Source organism: Eptatretus burgeri, chromosome 10 (assembly GCF_056783735.1).
Source record: "Eptatretus burgeri isolate ZD-2024b chromosome 10, Ebu_testis_v1, whole genome shotgun sequence".
NCBI classification, from domain to species: domain Eukaryota; kingdom Metazoa; phylum Chordata; class Myxini; order Myxiniformes; family Myxinidae; genus Eptatretus; species Eptatretus burgeri.
The window spans coordinates 43,063,209-43,082,835 of NC_140970.1; the positions used below are offsets into that span (position 1 = coordinate 43,063,209).

The 19,627-nt window shown below is 50.0% G+C and overlaps 1 protein-coding gene across 4 annotated transcripts in view; it reads left to right on the forward strand.

Annotated features, from left to right (window-relative positions):
• The window catches only part of DHX36 (DEAH-box helicase 36), a 119,996-nt gene that overhangs the window by 86,219 nt on the left and 14,150 nt on the right, over positions 1-19,627 (forward strand). For 3 of the 4 annotated variants that reach the window (XM_085898035.1, XM_085898036.1, XM_085898037.1), the window contains one exon: positions 122-205. In XM_085898035.1, the coding sequence (XP_085754161.1) occupies positions 122-205 (84 nt within the window). Of the gene's footprint in view, positions 1-121; positions 206-603; positions 809-19,627 lie in introns of those variants that run through there. The other variant, XM_085898038.1, reaches the window with a different exon arrangement.

Here is a 19,627-nt window from a genome sequence, read left to right on the forward strand (position 1 = left end):
AATAAGGTTGTCACATGACCTTATTTGGATAAAGCAATTCACTTACTCTTTTTTTTGCTCCCAAATTAATCGACTTGTTTCCCTCAATCCCTTTCTCAATATCTACTACTACTCTTTCTAGGGTTGGGAAGATGCCAAAAGGATCGGTTTTAGGGCCGAACAAGACTTTTGTTGGGATTTCTTCCTATCTGCAAACACTCTTCAGGTGAGTTCACACTAGTCTGGTAGAAAGAGGTAGGAACCTGTAATTTTAAAGTGCATAATTGTTTTCAGTGGATTTTCATATTTGAGGGGTCGAGATTGATAATCCAGTTGGTGCCACTCTCACTCTTAAGGAATTTGAGAAATCCAAGATGTCCACCACTCACCCGTAAATACTATAAGACGTACGTAAACACAGAGCAAGCATGCATGAATATTGAGTATTTTAATCAAATGCGTTTAATCGCTCGACTTTTGATCATCATCATCATCATAATCATCATCATCATCATCATCGTCTGCCATATTGTCCTTTTTCCTTTGGTTTCAGCAATTGTCAGATCCTTTGCATTTGTAAAACACAGAACAAGCACTTTGAGCAGCTGCACATCCATATTTTAGGGATTACCACTGCAAGTCCACTGGATCATTTTGAGTACTTCCAGTGGTACAACCTGAACATCCTGTGGTGGACGGATTGTGTGGAGGGATTTAGCAAGTTCGTCCTTGTCCCACCCGAATATCACTGGATCAAAGTTTGGAGGTTCCTGATCCAAAGCAGTCCAACAGACACATGCCTGAAAATGAGCACTCTTTGTGTTTTCATTCAATGCCCCCATGGTGGGTGGTAAGCCTTTATGTTTTGGTCATAAACATGCACCTTTTCATCCTGTCTTTGAAACCCACACTTTGTAGCCTATATCCGACATTGTTTCACCAGCCTCACAGTTTTGTCCATATCGAGCTTCAACGAATGCTGTTGATTCATGAATGACATCTTCCATATCAGCGGACTGATTGTTCAATTCATTTCCTGCTTCAAGAATCTTCACAACCTTAGTTTTACCTATACCAGAGTAACATGCAACCGTATCACACCCAGTTATTGCAAGAGCTGAGAGCAGTTGTGAAGCAATATATCTATGTTTGGTAACCGGGGCACCAATGTTAACTAGTGCTGTCCTAAACTCGTGGCCTCCATCAGCTGTGTTGTAGTGAGCTTTTTCTCTGTATAGTAATGCACTAACACAAAGGCACCTGTGTCATCACTGATAACTTTGATTCAGTCACATCCAAAACTTTCCAATGATACCACTTGGTAAGCAATGATGACATCTGCTTCCCCATGCATGGTCTTCAAGCCATGTCTCAGGATAAGAAGCCATTGCATACCTATCAGGCATGAATGTTCTCCCAGTAATAAGCATGAGACTGTTCGGCCTGTTTGACTGTTCCACTGTGGACATAATTTCATTCCATATCGTATCGATCAATTGAGTATTATTTTTCGTGACAGCACAACCAGTTAAGGTGGAAGCGGAGAGTTTAAAGACAGCTGGTGCTCTTTCGAAACCTACATTTTATGAGAGCATCTAGTTCCATTTTTTGATATTGTGCTCACAATCTGCAGTCTAAGATTGTATGTGCACCCTGATGCTGTCTTTCAGTTTTCCAGTGACATATAGTACAAAATTCGTAACTCTGTCTTTCAACGCTGCTCTTGCTTGGACAATGAACAACCCAAAGGATGGTACATCCATCTATGGCAATGGCATCAGGTTGCCCAGTTGCACAGGCTGACTGTTCCAGTTGAAGTTTTTTTTCTTCAATGTTGACTTTGATTTCGCAATCTGTAAATCTCTGGGAGTTTTTCCTCAAACATTGAGGTCGGAACTGGTGTTAGTTACTGGTGCTCATTATAACCTTCACATCAACATCACACGAGTTTGAGTGTTACAGCCCATATAAGTATCAGACCAGATTTGGTCGGTTCCGCAGGACTTGTCTTTGCTTTCTTTTTGCGCTCTTTTATCATAAGACCTCTGTTGTTCTGGGGTTGATGGAATCCCTCAAACCAGCTTGCTTTATACTCATTCATATGCATTTTCACTACACCTACATGTATATATATATATATATATATATATATATATATATATATATATATATATATATATATATATATATATATATATATACATATACATATAATCCATCAATCCATGGGGACCACACTCTGTGCAGAGCGTTGGTGCTGCCTAAGCAGTCTCCTTGGGTATTGGGCACAACCCTGGACGGGTCGCCACTCCGACACAGGATACCAGCAAGCTGGCACTCATTTTGCTGACCTCAGCAGGATGATAGGCAGAGTCAACCCCAACTGGTATTAATTCAACAGCCGAGTGGGATTTGAACTCAGGACCCTCGGATCCCAAGCCCACCACTCTAGCCAGTATGTATGTATGTATGTGTATGTATGTATATGTATATGTATATGTATATATATATATATATATATATATATATATATATATATATATATATATATATATATATATATATATATATATATACATACATATATATGTGCATGCATATTGTTGCGGTTGTGGAAATTCACAGAACATCATTCAGGTTCCCCGAAGATCAGTCATTTCGATAAGTATGTGTTTCTGGTTAGGATCCCCCCACCGATGTGTAAAGGGAATTGTTCGTGTGCCGGGCTGTGAATGTTTGAGGTAGTCATTATTCTTTTCTATCTTTTATTTTAAAACATCGCAACACCGCCATCCCCTCGACGAACAACGCCATCTCCATGCCAACCATCATCTCCTACAAACGCGAACAAACAACCCCAACCATCATCTCCTGAACAAACAACACGAGCCAATTTGCATATATGGATCACAGGACGGCTTCCCCGAAACCAACTAGGGACCACGGACATGGGGTTTCCAGCGAGGCTTTCGAGGGGTGAGAGGTCGGAGGTGAAGAGTGGGCGGAGCCCAGCCTCGGATGAGAGTTCAAGGGGCAGCTCGCCCCCACCGATAAAGGGCGGAGCTCGCCCGGAGGAGCAGAAGTCAGTAGGGGAGCGGTGGAGAGAAGCCAGTCATGGAGAATCGGGGAGCGTCTTGAACCAGTGCAAGTTGCGGCTTCGGAAATCGGTGCCAGTCGGGAGGAGAAGCCACAGTGCCAGCTGCGATGGAGTCCAGCGAGTCGTCGGAGTCCAGGCAAGGAGTGGCAGCGGCGGAGCTTGGTGGTCCTGGAAAACGACCCTGCCGGCGCTCGAGCAGCGTCGCTGAGGTAGTGGACGGGTCATTAAAGAGCATCAACTCTAAAAAGAGCCAAGGGCCCGTTCACTCCTCCGAAAGTGTCGCCGGCTGGGCCCGACAAAAGGGCGCGACGAGAGCCGGACCACCGAGGGGAACCAAGCAGCCACTAAAGCCGCTCGCCCAGCTGCTCAAGCTGCCCGGCCGCTCAAGCGACTGGCGCGTTGCGACACGAGGGCCAAGCAGAGACACCAGGGGTCACCGACCCGAAGACCTTCGAGCCGTCACAAGGGACGGCCAGGTAACCTGCCCGGCCTCTTGCGAGCCTTCGGTCATCCAGGCTCCGAGTTCGAATCAAGGCTCACGGGCCTGTTTCTTTTAATTTCTAGGTTTTGTATGAAAGTCTGTTATGTGGCACCTTGTCTTCTTAAGTAGAAATGATTTAAGTGCATGCCTGTACATAAGTGAATAGACATCGGCTGTAGGCTTTGCTCGTGTCATGCCCCCTTCCCCCATTGATTGCTTGCTTGTTTAATAAATGCCCCATTGTTTGAATGTAAAACTGCTCGTTGTGTCCATTTCCTCCCATTGACTTCCACGACGCATTCGGGAAATTAGCAGGCTATTAAAGCCAATAAAAGTGGTCATTTGTTCCGACGGAACTTGGTGATTAAAACCGCTCGGCATCGCACACGGAAGGAGCGCGCTAAGCGGCTCATTTCCGTACGAGTTCCGTCGAGGTATAAATTCTCGGTACTTCTGTCTGCGCGGATAATTAGGTATATCGCGATTCGGCGATTAACCCTGTACACTGTCGACAGACAATTTAATCTTTGCCGCTGGTCTGGGGGGGGTATATACAGTCAAAATTATTGGATAATAACATCATCGGAAAGGAGTTGTCCGGAAGCTACGACCGAATTCTGGTTTTCGGCGGACGCGCGACTGCGGTTGTGCATAAGCGGTCGTGTGTGGCCGTCCGAACTGGGGAATTCTTAACTATATATATATATATATATATATATATATATATATATATATATATATATATATATATATATATATATATATATATATATATATATATATATATATATATATATATATATATATATGCGAATTCGTGCCCGCCGACGTGCGAACAGCCGCGTAGCTCGAATCGCGGCACGTCGCCCACCGGACGGACAATTCTGTCGTGACCCTCTCGGAACAATGCCGGGAGCTAGTTACGGGTGGGGGTTTAACCCCACCACGACCGTGCCAATTGCCCACCCTTGCAGGATAGGGTTGCTCGCCAAATTTGATCTTCCTAAGTACCTGCGCGAATGGTCGACCGGGCGATCGTACCTTGCCACAGGTCGACTCCGGACACTAGCCGCTTGGGCGGCCCGTTCCGTACTATCGGGATAACCGAGCGGTGTTATCGTCGACCTCGACGGTTCAGATTATTTACCGGGATGTTTTGCACCCACTACGAACCCTTTACGTGAAGCAGGATGGAGATTCAATTAGATAAAAGACGAAGCGAAACGGGAAAACAGTTCACACAATGCACATTTATTTCCCGGCACACGGAAAGCACGTATATACAGTCAAAATGCACATAAAGCAACCAAAACAATAAAAGCAACAACGACGCAGAGTTAATACCGACTACGCGCACACACGGCAGCACTTATTCAATTTTACTTCACAGACGGCGCCAACACACATTTACACAAAAGCAAAGTAAAGACGCCACCCTCATCGACAAGGAAGCAGACAGGCCTGAAGGCCAAATGTGCACGGGACCTCGAGGAGCGGCCAGGTCCGCGAGACCGGGGGGGGTCCTACCCGCGTCCTCGTGACGCGTTGGCGTTCGAGCCGCAAATGTGGCCGCGCGGCTGTGTCCCGACTCCGTGCTCCTTGGCGGGTTTCGTTGGCACCACGTGTGGGGGAGGGGTGGGAACGGGGCCCCCTTTTGCACCATCTCAGCGCGGGGGAAAGGGAGATTGTTGATGTCCTGGGGAAGGGGAGTGGCTGGCTGGCTTGGGTCCCGCGACGAGACAAACGATCCCCACACCGTAACCTCGTTGCCGACCGCCGTCCTTTTCGCCTCAGACCCGAGCTCCCTTGCCTGCCGTTCCACCGCGCACACTCGCCTCAACTTCACAAACGCAATGCAACGCGTCCCCAACAGCCACATCTCGACGACCCTCTTCAGGCAACTCCAGAACTCAACTCTTCCTGCAACTCTTCTCAGTTCCGCACTCTCCTCACCCGACCGACTCGACTCTGCCCTCTATTCGCCTTGCGCTCTCCTTTTTATAGGCGGGCAGGAGCAGCCAATATGCAAATTTTAGGATCAGAACGCGATTGGAGGCGGGGCCACGCCGCCCCCCGGTCAGCCATTGGTCGGGCAAAAATCGGCGTGAACCTCTCCTGATCCGAAAATTTGCATATACGGACTTCGCATACACACGCTTGGAGGCGGGGCCAAGCCGCCCCGCGCTCGCTAATTGGACAGAGGAGAAGTGGGCGTGTAGCGTTTTTGATCCTAATTTTCCCCTCGGAAAGGCCGCCATTTGCGCTCGCGGCTCGGTGCGCTTGGCACCAAACGCCGAGAGGGCCCGAGACAGCCCTACGTTCAGTGTTCACAGGTGGTGCGGGAATGGCCGTAGAAGGAGAGAGGTGAAGGTGGTGGAGGGTTTTCGGTGGTGGTTTGATGGTTATGGTGCCGTTTGGGAATAGCGGTGATGCGATGATGTGGGAGCGTAGATGGTGGCGGTGGCGTGGTTGTGTGATGGCGGTTGAGACGTGGTTGGTTCAAAATAAAGAAAGAACAGAAAAAATGGTTAACTCAAAGCGTCGCAGACCAGATGAATCACATAAATTCCCTCTATACAACGGGTTTGGGCTAACTACACATGTACTTAGAGATATCTCACCTTCGGGCCCATTTTGGTGTAATGCAAATTTCCACAGCCGTAACAATATATATATATATATACATATACATATACATATATATATATACATATACATATACATATACATATACATATACATATACATATACATATACATACATACATATATATACACAGTCATGCGCCACTTAACGACGGGGTTACGTTCTGAGAGACGCGTCGTAAAACGGTGTCGTCGTTGTGCGACCATCATTTTTTTTTTTTCGGACATCGAACTTACACAAACCTAGACACCTTGGCTATATGGTGTAGCCTATTGCTCCTCGGATACAAACCTGTACAGCATGTTACTGTACTGAATACTATCGGCAATTGTAACACGCATCCAAGAGAGACGGAAAATACATTAGATATACCTTAGTGCTGTACACATGTTATGACGGCCATCGGTGTTGTTAGCAGCAGCGAACAATCTCCTCTCGCATCGATTATAGAAAGGTGAATAATTAGTGTTTGGATTTTTTAAATACGTAATCATTGCATCGATGTTATAATTTACAAATGAAGAAATGAGCTCCTGTCAATTGTGACATATTTTTGGAACAGTGCGATTGTTTTAACAACATAAAAAGCTTCACCAAAAAGAAATTTGTGTTTTAATGTAGACTTAGAACAACGATTTATTCGCGGAATTCTTCAAATCAAAGGTAATTTACTTGCTCGAAGGTAAACGTGCAAACATTGGTTCAGTTTGAAAGGCGATTTACTTGAATCCCGATTTCGCACGATCCTGTTTTTTTCGCGATGACATTTTATGGACCTCAAATATCGCATTGTAACAGGGCCACACTGTCGTTTATTAATTATCATTATGAAGTATTATGTACTGTACAGTGTACATAATTTTAAGTGTTATTTTTATACGAGTATATCACTCAGCGATAGGAATTTTTCAGTTAAATTTTTTTTTTTTCAGAGCTGGCAGATCCGTCGTATATGCGATCCGTCGTTGCCCGGAACGTCGTTAAGTGGCGCATGATGCATACACACATATATACATATATATATATATATATATATATATATATATATATATATATATATATATATATATATCTTCTTCTTCCTCTTTCGGCTTGCTCCCGTTAGGATTCGCCACAGCGGACCAACCGTCGTTTTGTTGTCCGCATAATGGTTTGGCATAGGTTTTTACGCCGGATGCCCTTCCTGACGCAACCCTGGTCGCCTCTTACGACACACAGGGATATGAAGATAGATATATATATATATATATATATATATATATATATATATATATATATATATATATATATATATATATATATATATATATATATATATATATATTGTGACGTCCACGGGACTTGAACAGTCCCGCCAACGTAGAATGAGCCGAAACGATGGCGGCGGTTTATTTATTTATAACCCAAACATGGCGGTTCTAATCGCTCTACCGCAAACGGGACGAGGAAGGTGGCACGAGTCACTTTTCACTGAGTTGATGATGTTTATTCGTTTTTATTACTAACCAGAAATAACAAGACTCGGCAAGAAGAGGGATCCGGGGCGATTCGACAGGATGGTGTGGGATCGGGTGTGGGGAAAAACACAGACAATTCCAATGAATATACAGATCTCAATCCCTCTAAGGCGCCAAGCACACACACACACACACACACACACACACACACACACACACACACACACACACACACACACACACACACACACACACAAAACGTAGCTATTTCTGGTGGTCAGGCTGGACCGTGGTGTGGACGCAACTGTCCCTGGATCGGCGTCGGACGAGCTGGCCTTGCTCTCGTCAGGGGGGCAGGAGAAACCGTGGTGCTGTCGACCTCCTGGTCTTGCCCCAAGTCCGCTCACAGCCGCCAGGGAACCAGTTCTGGCGCCAAGTTGTGAGCAGGAGAGGGAGGCAGGTCCGCCCGCCGTTCGACCCCGTACTCCGAGTCAGCAGAACCCCACAGCCAACCAAGGTGAGGCACGAGGCTCAGCAAGGCTCCAAGACACGATCAAGAAAACGATCGAATCAGCACAACAACAAGGATGCTCCCCGCGCAACAGCCTCCACACCAAAAAAACACGAGCTTTTGGTTGTAATCTTCTTCCTCTTCCTTTTCGACCCCAAACAGAACCTTTTTATCCTCCTGTCCTCATCACTTCCAATCGAGCCGTTTATTGGCCCACCGCCGTCGCCTTCTGCCAATCGTGATTACGAGGCGGAGCCATCCGCTGCACTGTCCTGTGACGTCACGGCCAGTCTCCAGAGAATACCAAAAAGGGGTTTACGCAGACACACTTACCCTATCCCGTGTCCCTATCTAATTACGTGACAATTATCATTTCCCCCCTTGAAGAAATGAACATTTACTAGACAACTTATCACCACTGAATTGCTACTTATTACATCGAGATCCTGGTAAACTCGAACAGCATGGCATACCTAATTAAACATCCTAATTACCCTTTGAATGCATACCCCCCCCCCTCAAACGTAACTGCCCCCTCCTCTGGTACCGCAGCTCCTGCAAGGTATATCACAGGCGCTACCGTACCAGCCTTAACACTTACTGACTCACACCTAATTAACCTAACGAAATAAAGTAGGAGGGGAAATGGGCAGCGAGTCGCAGCTAACTTACCTATCCTGCTTAATGTACTACCCCCTTATGGCCTTATCCTCGCCTAAACAATCATTCGTTTTTTTGTTTTTTTTATTTTATTTTATCACATGAGAGCACTGAGCGAAGTTGCACTCCATCTTCTGGATCATCGCTCTTGCCCAGCACTCTTCCAGTGATCTGGGGAGGGGAAACAAAAGGTTCCACAAAAACACAACACTTATACTTTACATTCCTACTCTAAGCCTTAACGACACTATTCACAGGATATTTACACTTGACCGCCTCCCCCAGTGGATGCTAATAGACCCAGCGTTACCTGGGGAGCCAATTTTCAAATTTGCTTGCCCCAAAATTATGCGGACATCATGCCCTTGCTGCACATGTCAAGTTGTGCGGGATCGAGTGGGACTCATACATCTTCACAACACTCACACCATGGTCATCATCACATTTCTAGGTCATGGTCCTCATTTTAATCATGCAGGCTGAATCCCATCATGGCCGTGGGGTGGGTTACCACAAGATGATGGGGGCATCTCAGGTGCAACCATGCCCACAGGTAAGCTTTAGTCCAACCCAGACGTTTCTCCGCCCCGCTCCCTTTGATTCCCTCCCCCCTGGTAGCCATCAGCTCTAATCCCGTACAACACTCTGGAAGGGGTCTCACTGGCTCCTCTGGCCTTCCTGGGTCGCCAAGGTCCTACCCGCCTTGGTCGCCCAACCAGACCCTCTCCCAGTTGCCTCCAGACACTGTCACCATTAGCCACCAGGTGGTGAATCTCCTTGAAGGGGGTCGCAATTCACGCTCACCGTGAGCTTTAGCAATCCCTGTGGACAAGCACATCATCCCCACCCACAAAACCCACATGACTCCCCCACCCCATCGGCTTTACATGTGACACCTGCATTTCTAACACTTCACCGACCATGACCTTCCCTGTTACCACACCATGTCCAATAAAAAATCAATGTGTGCACCATACATTTCACTTCTTAACTTAAAACAACTCACACAGCACTTCTCACCCGATCCACGCACCAGCCATTGGACAGCCACTTGTGCCCGCTTTGTTACCAATTACCCACTGTCCCGATTGTCACTCTAAAACCCAGCAGAACTTACAAACCCATGCCAATTTTCCCACAATTCATTTTTTTCCACCAAAGGAGGGCACTTCGCCACAATCTCAGCAGCCGAGCATGGCCGTATATGCTCAGCCCGATCTAGTCTCCCGGACCCCCGACAGTGATCTCCGGACCCGACCTATGAAAGGGCATCTCGGATAGACCTGGCGGTTCAGCAGGAGGATTCATCCTCTCCGGGCTTGAAAGTCTATTGGAGGGTCTCTCCATCGCCGGGTACCGGCAATATCGTTGCATGTGTCCTCTTCGCCCGCACCGAAAACAACTCCCCATAAAAGGCCCCCGTGAGTATCGGTGAAATGTCTCTTCCGGTTCCGGACCCCCTCGGCCATAATCGAATTGCTCTATTGGCTGGGCTGGACCCCGCCGCTTTGGCGCACTAACTACCGGATTACCCTTTATCAAACTCGACAGTTTCTGGCAAATTTCCTGAAACATTTGGATAATGCCAATTTCTCCCAGCCCCTCTCCTTGATCCTGGATCTCTGCCTGTCGGACCGTCACCGATGGCCTCTCGGGCACCCGACCCGGCCGCCTCCACGAGGCCAGCCTGGCTGCGCACTCAGCCGCTCGGTGAATGGTGGGTGGATCCTGTAACTCCACTAGCGCTCGGACCTCAGGGTCCGGAAGAGCAGCTAAAAATTTCTCTAGTGCCAGTCTGTCCCACACCTCCACTGTGAGGTCCCGATACGCGATCCTGACTGATTGGTAAATGTCCTGTGCCAGCTCCTGCACTGTCTCACCCGGCTTTAATCTGCGGTGCTGGAGCTGAGCCCGCACCAGATCACAGTTTGCCGCGAACCCAAACCGACGGCTCAACGCCTCGCAAATGTGGGAGCTGGTCAACATCCCCTCCGCGATCACGTTTAACACGTCTGCGGCTGGTCCCCACAACGTTGCCACCAAATTCCCTGTACGTTCCTGCTCATTCCACCCTTTTAGTCGGGAAATGCACTCAAATTGCGTCAGAAAAGCTTCAACGCTCCCTGACCCGTCAAAATTTACCAGGGGGATCACTTTTACGGTGGCCCGCTTCTCAGTTTCTCCCTTGTCCAAATCCAGCCCAGGGATCAAACACCCTTGTGGCTGCGTATCCAATTTCGGAGCCCACTGTGGCCAAAGATGTTTTGTGGTGAGGGTCTCATGGGTCAATTTTTCCTCCTGTTCCAAACGTTGAATGGACCGATTCACCTCTTCCCGCAGGATCTTCTGGGCCCGCACAACCTCCTCCAAGGCTCCGTCGCGAGTTTGTAGCTGCTCCTCAACCAACCCGGACCCTCTACTTACAAAAGACGGCTCTACCAGGTCTTTATCCAAGACTTCATCTTGGCTCATAATTTTATCTTGTTCGTCCAAACGAGCCTCCAATCCTTTTACCTCCTCCGCCAAATTCATCCCTTGCTTCCTCAGCTCTCCCCACTCTTCAACTTGCAGCTGCATACGAGCATCCACACAGGCACGATGACGTTCCAGGCTTTCATCCACTTTATCAACCCGAATGTTCATTGCATCAATTTTATCTACCAATTTTTTCCGTATATTTTCCCCCTCCAATGTAATTTCTATCTTTGTTTCCTCCAATCTATCCTCGAATTTACTTTGTATTTCCCCCAATTTAACATCCACACACTCCTGCATCTCAGTTTTCATTTTCTCCATCTTTTCCCCAAATTCATCCCTCATTAAATCAATCCGTGCACCCAACTGTACCCCCATTACCCCCAATTGATCTGTCATTTCTGCCCTCTGTGTCACAAATTGATTTTCCATTTGTGCCATCATGTCTGCCCTCTGTGTCACGAATTGATTTGCCATTTGTACCATCATTTCTGCCCTCTGTGCCACGAATTGATTTGCCATTTGTACCGTCATGTCCCCTATCAAACGTTCCAACATTGTCTGGATCGACATCGCCCCGGTTTCCGGCGCTGCCGGCCCCGTTACGGGCAATGAAGCACGGTCCACGCTCGGAATGGGGGAGGTTCCAACCCTACCCCCGTCTCTCCCTTCTTCCCCCGACTCGCTGCCAGACACGTGGCCTTCCTCCTCAAACATCTGCACATCCGCCATGATGCAGAAGTCCCGTTTGCGGCCAATTAATTTAAATTTGAAAAATCCCGCCAAAATTTTCCCGCGCTCGCGCGCTTTTCTGTAATAATTTTATATTCCAATTCGTGGCGAGATTTTAATCTTGGTATGTTCTCCCGATACCAAATATAATTTAGAGGGGTTCGAACATCCAACACCCTGACACCAATGTGACGTCCACGGGACTTGAACAGTCCCGCCAACGTAGAATGAGCCGAAACGATGCAGGCGGTTTATTTATTTATAACCCAAACATGGCGGTTCTAATCGCTCTACCGCAAACGGGACGAGGAAGGTGGAACGAGTCACTTTTCACTGAGTTGATGATGTTTATTCGTTTTTATTACTAACCAGAAATAACAAGACTCGGCAAGAAGAGGGATCCGGGGCGATTCGACGGGATGGTGTGGGATCGGGCGTGGGGAAAAACACAGACAATTCCAATGAATATACAGATCTCAATCCCTCTAAGGCGCCAAGCACACACACACACACACAAAACGTAGCTATTTCTGGTGGTCAGGCTGGACCGTGGTGTGGACGCAACTGTCCCTGGATCGGCGTCAGACGAGCTGGCCTTGCTCTCGTCAGGGGGGCAGGAGAAACCGTGGTGCTGTCGACCTCCTGGTCTTGGCACAAGTCCGGTCACAGCCGCCAGGGAACCAGTTCTGGCGCCAAGTTGTGAGCAGGAGAGGGAGGCAGGTCCGCCCGCCGTTCGACCCCGTACTCCGAGTCAGCAGAACCCCACAGCCAACCAAGGTGAGGCACGAGGCTCAGCAAGGCTCCAAGACACGATCAAGAACACGATCGAATCAGCACAACAACAAGGATGCTCCCCGCGCAACAGCCTCCACACCAAAAAAAACACGATCTTTTGGTTGTAATCTTCTTCCTCTTCCTTTTCGACCCCAAACAGAACCTTTTTATCCTCCTGTCCTCATCACTTCCAATCGAGCCGTTTATTGGCCCACCGCCGTCGCCTTCTGCCAATCGTGATCACGGGGCGGAGCCATCCGCTGCACTGTCCTGTGACGTCATGGCCAGTCTCCAGAGAATACCAAAAAGGGGTTTACGCAGACACACTTACCCTATCCCGTGTCCCTATCTAATTACGTGACAATTATCATTCCCCCCCTTGAAGAAATGAACATTTACTTGACAACTTATCACCACTGAATTGCTACTTATTACATCGAGATCCTGGTAAACTCGAACAGCATGGCATACCTAATTAAACATCCTAATTACCCTTTGAATGCATACCCCCCCTCAAACGTAACAATATTTTGGGCTTGGAGAAAAAAACGTAGCAAATATTCGAAGTTCACAAGCGAAACTTTGTCTCGTGCGTTGTGTGACTGAGTAAAATTTATTGCTTAAATAATTTATATTTTATATATTATTGCCACGATATACTGGGGGAATCCGCAGAAAAAATTAGTTAGGTTCCAAGGGAAAACCCGCGATGAACCGGGGACGCGATAGGTGAACCGCCATTTCGCGGGGGATGACTGTATATATGTGTGTATATATATATATATATATATATATATATATATATATATATATATATATATATATATATATATATATATATATATATATATATATATATATATATATATATATATATATATATATATATATTGTTGTGGTTACCAAATTCGCAAACCACCATTCAGGTCCCTTAGGTGAGATATCTCGGTAAGTACATGTGTAGTTAGGCCCAAACCCGTTGTCTAGTGGGAATACATGTCATTTATGCGTGCTGCGACTCTTCAGGATAGCCGTTTTTCTTTTACTATCTTTAATTTGGACCAACCGCCATTGTTACAACCACCACATCAACCACCCACCGCGGCGCCGCTTCACGTCACACCTCGCAACCGTCGCATCGCCACCGTTCTTGCGCCACTTGTGGGTACCGGTGTTGGACTCGTGCAGGGCGCGCGCCGAACAGCGTGTACAAAACCACGGATTTTCCACTTCAAAAATGGATCAAAAACGACACACGCCCACTTTTGTTCCGTCCAATCGGTGAGCGAGGGGCGATTTGGCCCCGCCCCCAGGGCGTTGGAGGGCGATCGATATATGCAAATTTATGGATCAAAAAGCATTCACGCCCACTTTTTCTCGGGCCAATGGGGAGCGAGGTGAAAGGTCGAAGGGAGGGGGTCAAAGATGAGAGAGCGAAGCCACGGGGCTGATATAAGCGACCGCGTTCGTCAGTCAAGTCAAAACAGAGAGTTAAGACTTCGCGGGCGGTGGAGTTGGCAAGAAGGAGCTGGTCGTCGTCGTGTGCGTTGGAGTCGGAGCGGAGGGGACGGAGCTGTGGAGAAGCGGCGAGGGCAGATGAGGGGGTGCTCGCGTCGTGCAGGGAGCTGCACCCCAGGGAGGCCGACAGCGCGACCTGGCCGAGGTGGAGACGCTCGTCGCGGGACTCGAGGCAGAGTAGGAATCCTCTATACCCCGAGGATCAGCAACCCCCTCCTGTTTCCCCCCGCGCTGAGATAGTGCGACCAAGGGGGCCCCTTTCCCACCCCCTACCAGACACTGCCCGCGAGGCCCGCGGAGTTGAGGCACCATCGCCGCTCCGCGTCTCATCACCAGACGGGTAGGCCCGACCCGGTCTCGGCCTCAGGCCCGCCTCATCCTTGAGGGTATTCTTTTCCTTGGTTTTGGGTATGTGTTGTCGGCGCCGTCTGTGAAGTAGAATTGTATAAGTGTTGCCGTGTGCTCGGTAGTCGGTATTAGCTCTGCATTGTGTCTTCGCTTTTACATTTGCTTTTTGTGTAAATTGCATTGTGTTTTTCTTTTCTATGTGCTTTTGGTGGAATTGAATATGTGTGCTTTCCGTTCGTCGCGAATAAATGTGCTTTGTGTTGAACTGTTTCCCGCTTCGCTTCGTCATTTCTTTCATTGAATCCTCATCTTGCTTCACGTAAAGGGTTGGTAGTGGGCTGAATACGCCCGATAATCGAACCGTCGAGGTCGACGAATAACACCGCTCGGTTATCCCGATAGTACGGAACGGGTCGCTTAAGTGGCCCGTGTCCGAAGTCGACCTGCGGCAAGGTGCGATCGCCCGGTCTACCCTCCGTGTGGGTACTTAGGTAGGTCGAATTTGGCGAGCAACCCTATCCCACGCGGGGGCTGATTGGCTCGATCGCGGTGAGACCGAAAGGTCCACCCGTGACTGGTTCCCGGCGTTAGTCCGAGAGGGTCACGACTGGATTGTCCGTCCGGTGGGCGACGTGCCGCGATTCGAGTTACGTGGCCGTCAGCACGCCGGCGGGCGCGAATCCGTAACACTGGTGTCAGGAGTGGGATACAAATCCATCACCCTCCTCGCGGCACTGGTATCGGAGAACAGGAAAACGGGCTCTCCTGTCTCCAGCTAAATTCACGGGAATCGGTCCAGGGGTGAGAGAAGCGACCCCCGATTCCCTCCAAATTACGAGCGAGCTAAATGAACCCTTTAAGAGAAGCAAGATGGCGTCTCAAGGCGAGCGGGAGCCGGGGGTATTACAAATGGATGTAGAATGTGTAGAATCCATGGCTCAGGATGGAATCCCCGTGCAGGAAATGTTGATTGTGCAGGAACACGGACTCGCCCAACTGAACCCAGAGCCCGAAATAGGTGCGGCAGCGGCCGCGGTGTACGACACCTTCCCCCCCCCTCTCCACCAAAACCCTTCCCCAACCCTTGCCGAAACGGCTCAGCTGAGTGCATCCGACATGGCCCAGCTATGCGCCATGCTGGCGGCAATGACAAACGAAATGAAAGGAATGAACGAAAAGATGGATACAAACACAAATGGAATGAAAAACAAAATGAACAAACAAATTAACGGAATGGAAGCAAACATGAAGGAAGAAATGAAAAAGCTCCGGGGTGAGACGCAGAACATGGGCCGATGCCTGCAGGCGGGCATGAAGGCCGTGACCAGGGAGCTGGGAATGGCGACTCCACGTGTGGGAGCAAACGAGCTGGAAGGGGGTGCAACGGCTGACAGGCCCGCAGTGGAGGCGGGTAAGGAAAAAGTAATTCGGGAGACAAGAGACGAGGTGAAAGTAATTGCGAGGGAGAGAAAAGAACAATTAATACGGAGAGCAAGGATGAAGTACGCGGAGATCGTGAAAGAGCAAGGAGTGAAAAACAGGGAAGGACGGGAGCGACTTAAAGAGAAAGCAAAGTTGACCTACATAAAGATAAGAGAAAGACGCCAGAAAGAAGCAGAGACCAATAGACACGAGGAGACGACAGAAAAAATAGAGGAGAGACAACACAATGAAGACGGGGTAAGTGACGCACACACACACACGGAGGTAGTGGAGGATAGTGAGGTTGAGCTCGCGGAGCGTGTAGGGACCCAGTGCGAGCACCTGGATGGCCTCCTCCAGGAACGAGGGGAGGGAGTATGCCCCCTTGAGGCGAGTCACGACCAGGTGAGTTCGGTCGTGCTTTGCGAGGTTGAGGGGACGAGTGCTGCGAACGGGTGCACGGAGAGCTTGGGGGGTATAGAGGCCCCGGAGACCCTTGTGGGGACACGAATCCCCAGTGTGGTTGTCCCTGTGTGTGTGGTGCAAGGTGTGAGTGCGTCCCCGTGTGTGGAAGCGACCCCGTGTGTGAGTGGTGTGGTGGCGATGGAGCCAGAGTACGTGCTTCCCAGCACGCCGTGCGTGGGTGAGGCACCGTGTGTGAGTGAGGCCGTGTGTGTGAGTGAAACGGCCTGTATGAGTGAGGCACCGCGGGTGAGTGCCCCCGCGTGTGTGAGTGAGGCACGGTGTGTGGATGAGACACCGCGGTTGAGTTCCCCCGCGTGTGTGGATGAGGCACCGCGGTTGAGTGCCCCCGCGTGTATGAGTGAGGCACGGTGTGTGGATGAGGCACAGTGGTTGAGTACCCCCGCGTGTGTGAGTAGTATGGTTTGTGTGAGTAGTGAGGCATGCGTGAGTGAACGGCCGAGTGCAAGGGAGACCGTGTGTGTGAGAGAGCGGTATGTGAGGGAGATGTCGGTTGGCATGCGGGAGCACGCAGCCGCGTCTCCCGGTGTGAATGTGATGGAGTGGACTGTGTGCGTCGTAACACGCAGGTGTGCGTGGGTCGAATGGCGACGACGGAGACATGTGATGAAAGAAAGCCGAGTAGCGGCTGTAGCTATTTCGGGGACCGTGCCGGGTTCACCCAGCAGTGAGCACGCGGTTCGTGCTGTGCAACGCACGAGACCGCCACGTGCTCGCTTGCGAGAGTGAAGTCCCGGTCCGGAAACGCACGCGGTGGATTTGCCGATCCCGCGGACGGACAAAGTTTAGGCAGGTAAACGGATTTGGACCGGACGGGTTCTCCACGCGATCGTGTGTGTTAAGCTCCAACGGGCAAAGCACATGTGTTCGCGTGGGGAACCCCTCGAGACGTGGGGCTTGTGTTTTTTTTTTTATGCGCACGGTGACGCCATGGCTGCACGTGGGGTTGGAATCCGGCAGGAGGGGTATCTCTGCCGGATGGTACCGTCCAAGGAGGGACGAGGAACACGTGCAGCTGCATGACGTCACGGGCAGGTGTAAAGTGCGCGAGCTCTGAGTTGCCGCGCAGGTGCTGCGCATGGAAAAAAAAAATTAAAAAAAACAAGCCTCACTTTCGGGTGCACAGGATTCCTGGGCAAGGGGTGGAAGACCCCCTTAACCCCGGGGCACAGGATGGAAACTAGTTAGGGGGAAGGGTTAGCTTAGTTAGACCGACTTCATGGGGCAGGGGTAAGTCCTCATGGAGTCCGTGGAATGGATTAGTTAGAGGGATTTAGTGAGCTTTAGGTTGGGAAATAAAATAATTAATGGGATTATTTGAGGACATGGACAGACTTGTGAATGTGTAGAGGGGACGTAGCTTAGCTACGTAGTGTTAAAAGGAACGTGCTATAGTTTAAGGGACGACGTGGGAGCACGAGTTAGTTAGGGGATGTAGTTAGGAGGATGGCAGAGTTCAGCGGTGTGTGTGTTGAAGAGTTGGTGAGTTGTGAGGTGAGTACTTGATGAGTGAGTGAAGCCAGCGGGTCTGTGTGTGTGTGGAGTGAATGGGGAATGCATGGTGCGATGAGTGATTGGGGGGAGGAGTGACTCCCACCCAAGGGACCCCGGGGTCAGTATAAAGTGAGTTAGGGGGTTAGTCAAATTGAAAAATGGAGGTCGTTTTGTTGTTGGTGGGTGTGTAGGCTCGAAACCCGTTTGGAGGGGTGCAGGAGCCCTGTTGACGGGCTTGGGAGCGTGGCTGCGAAAGGTGAGTATCGCTGAGTGGGTACCCCGGGCACCAGGCTAGTCGGCCGCGGTAGGCCATGGGCCCATGGGGGGCCGGGATAGAGTAGTGGGCACGGGTGCGCCTGCTTGGTGCGGGGGCCCGGGGCGCCATTAGCCGCGTGGGCAGTGTTGTGGGCACGGGTGACCCTCAGAAAGGGGCCCGGGAGGCCGGCCTGCCACGTGTGCGTTTCAGGGGAGGTGCCATGGGGGGCACTCCCCGGTGTTAGGGAGCTGGTAGGCTCGGAGGCAGTGTAGTGCCCGGGGGTGCCATAGCGGGAGATTCGGCAGAGGGTCGTGCCTGCCAAAGGGAGCCACGTGTCCCAGCCATGAGACCGTGTGAGGGCACGGAGAGAAAATTGGGGGGCGAGGCCCGAAATTGTGAGGACACCAACACAGGCGACGGGAATCTGGGTTGTTAGAACCAATAGTTTAGTTTAAGCGAGAGGCGCTTGTTGAAAGCCCCGGGGTAGTTTAACAGTTAAATGGTTAGGGTAGATTAGGAAGTGTACCCCTCCGCACCATCCATCCCCTCGCTGTCGTTATGGGCCGCTGGACCCACTTGGTGTTAAGATCGCCGAACTCTGGGGAGGCCATTCTGAGGCTTCGTTGGGCCTCGACACAGGACGTTAGCTCTCCCTTGTTCCCCTCCGGGAAGGGAACGTAGGGGTTGGGAGTAGGCTAGGTGACAGGATAGGGAAGCCGAACAAGGACCATAAAGGGGGTTAGGGGACGATTTATAGTGGGGAAGTAAAAAAAAAAACAACAGAAAAAAATTAAGTTGGGGCTAAATTGGGGTTTGACAAATTAAGGGAGTGGGTATGTACAGTGACAGGCAAAGGCGATAGGTTGGGAGGGAGACAGGTAGGTTGGTCCGAGCCCGCCTTCCAAGTGGCCAGCACCACCGCACTCCCTCCACCAACCTCCACTGAACGGCAAAGGCTGGCCAACTTCATCTGCTGGCTGTGTTGCTGCAAGGCCTGTGCCGGCCAACTTCATCTGCCGGCTGGCTGTTTTTCTTCAAGGCCTGTGCCGGCCCACTTCATCGGCAGCTGTTGTGTTGCTGCAAGGCCTGTGCCGGCCAGTTCATCTGCTGGCTGTTTTTCTGCAAGGCCTGTGCCGGCCAGTTCATCTGCCGGCTGTGTTTGCCTGCAGCGGTCTTCTTCTGCGGGCTGTGTTTGCCTGCTCACCTTTGCCATGCCATGCCCACTGCCCATGTTCACCAGCCCCGTTCAATTTTTGCTTTGCCCCCCCCCCCCTGTTCATTTCCATGTGCGCC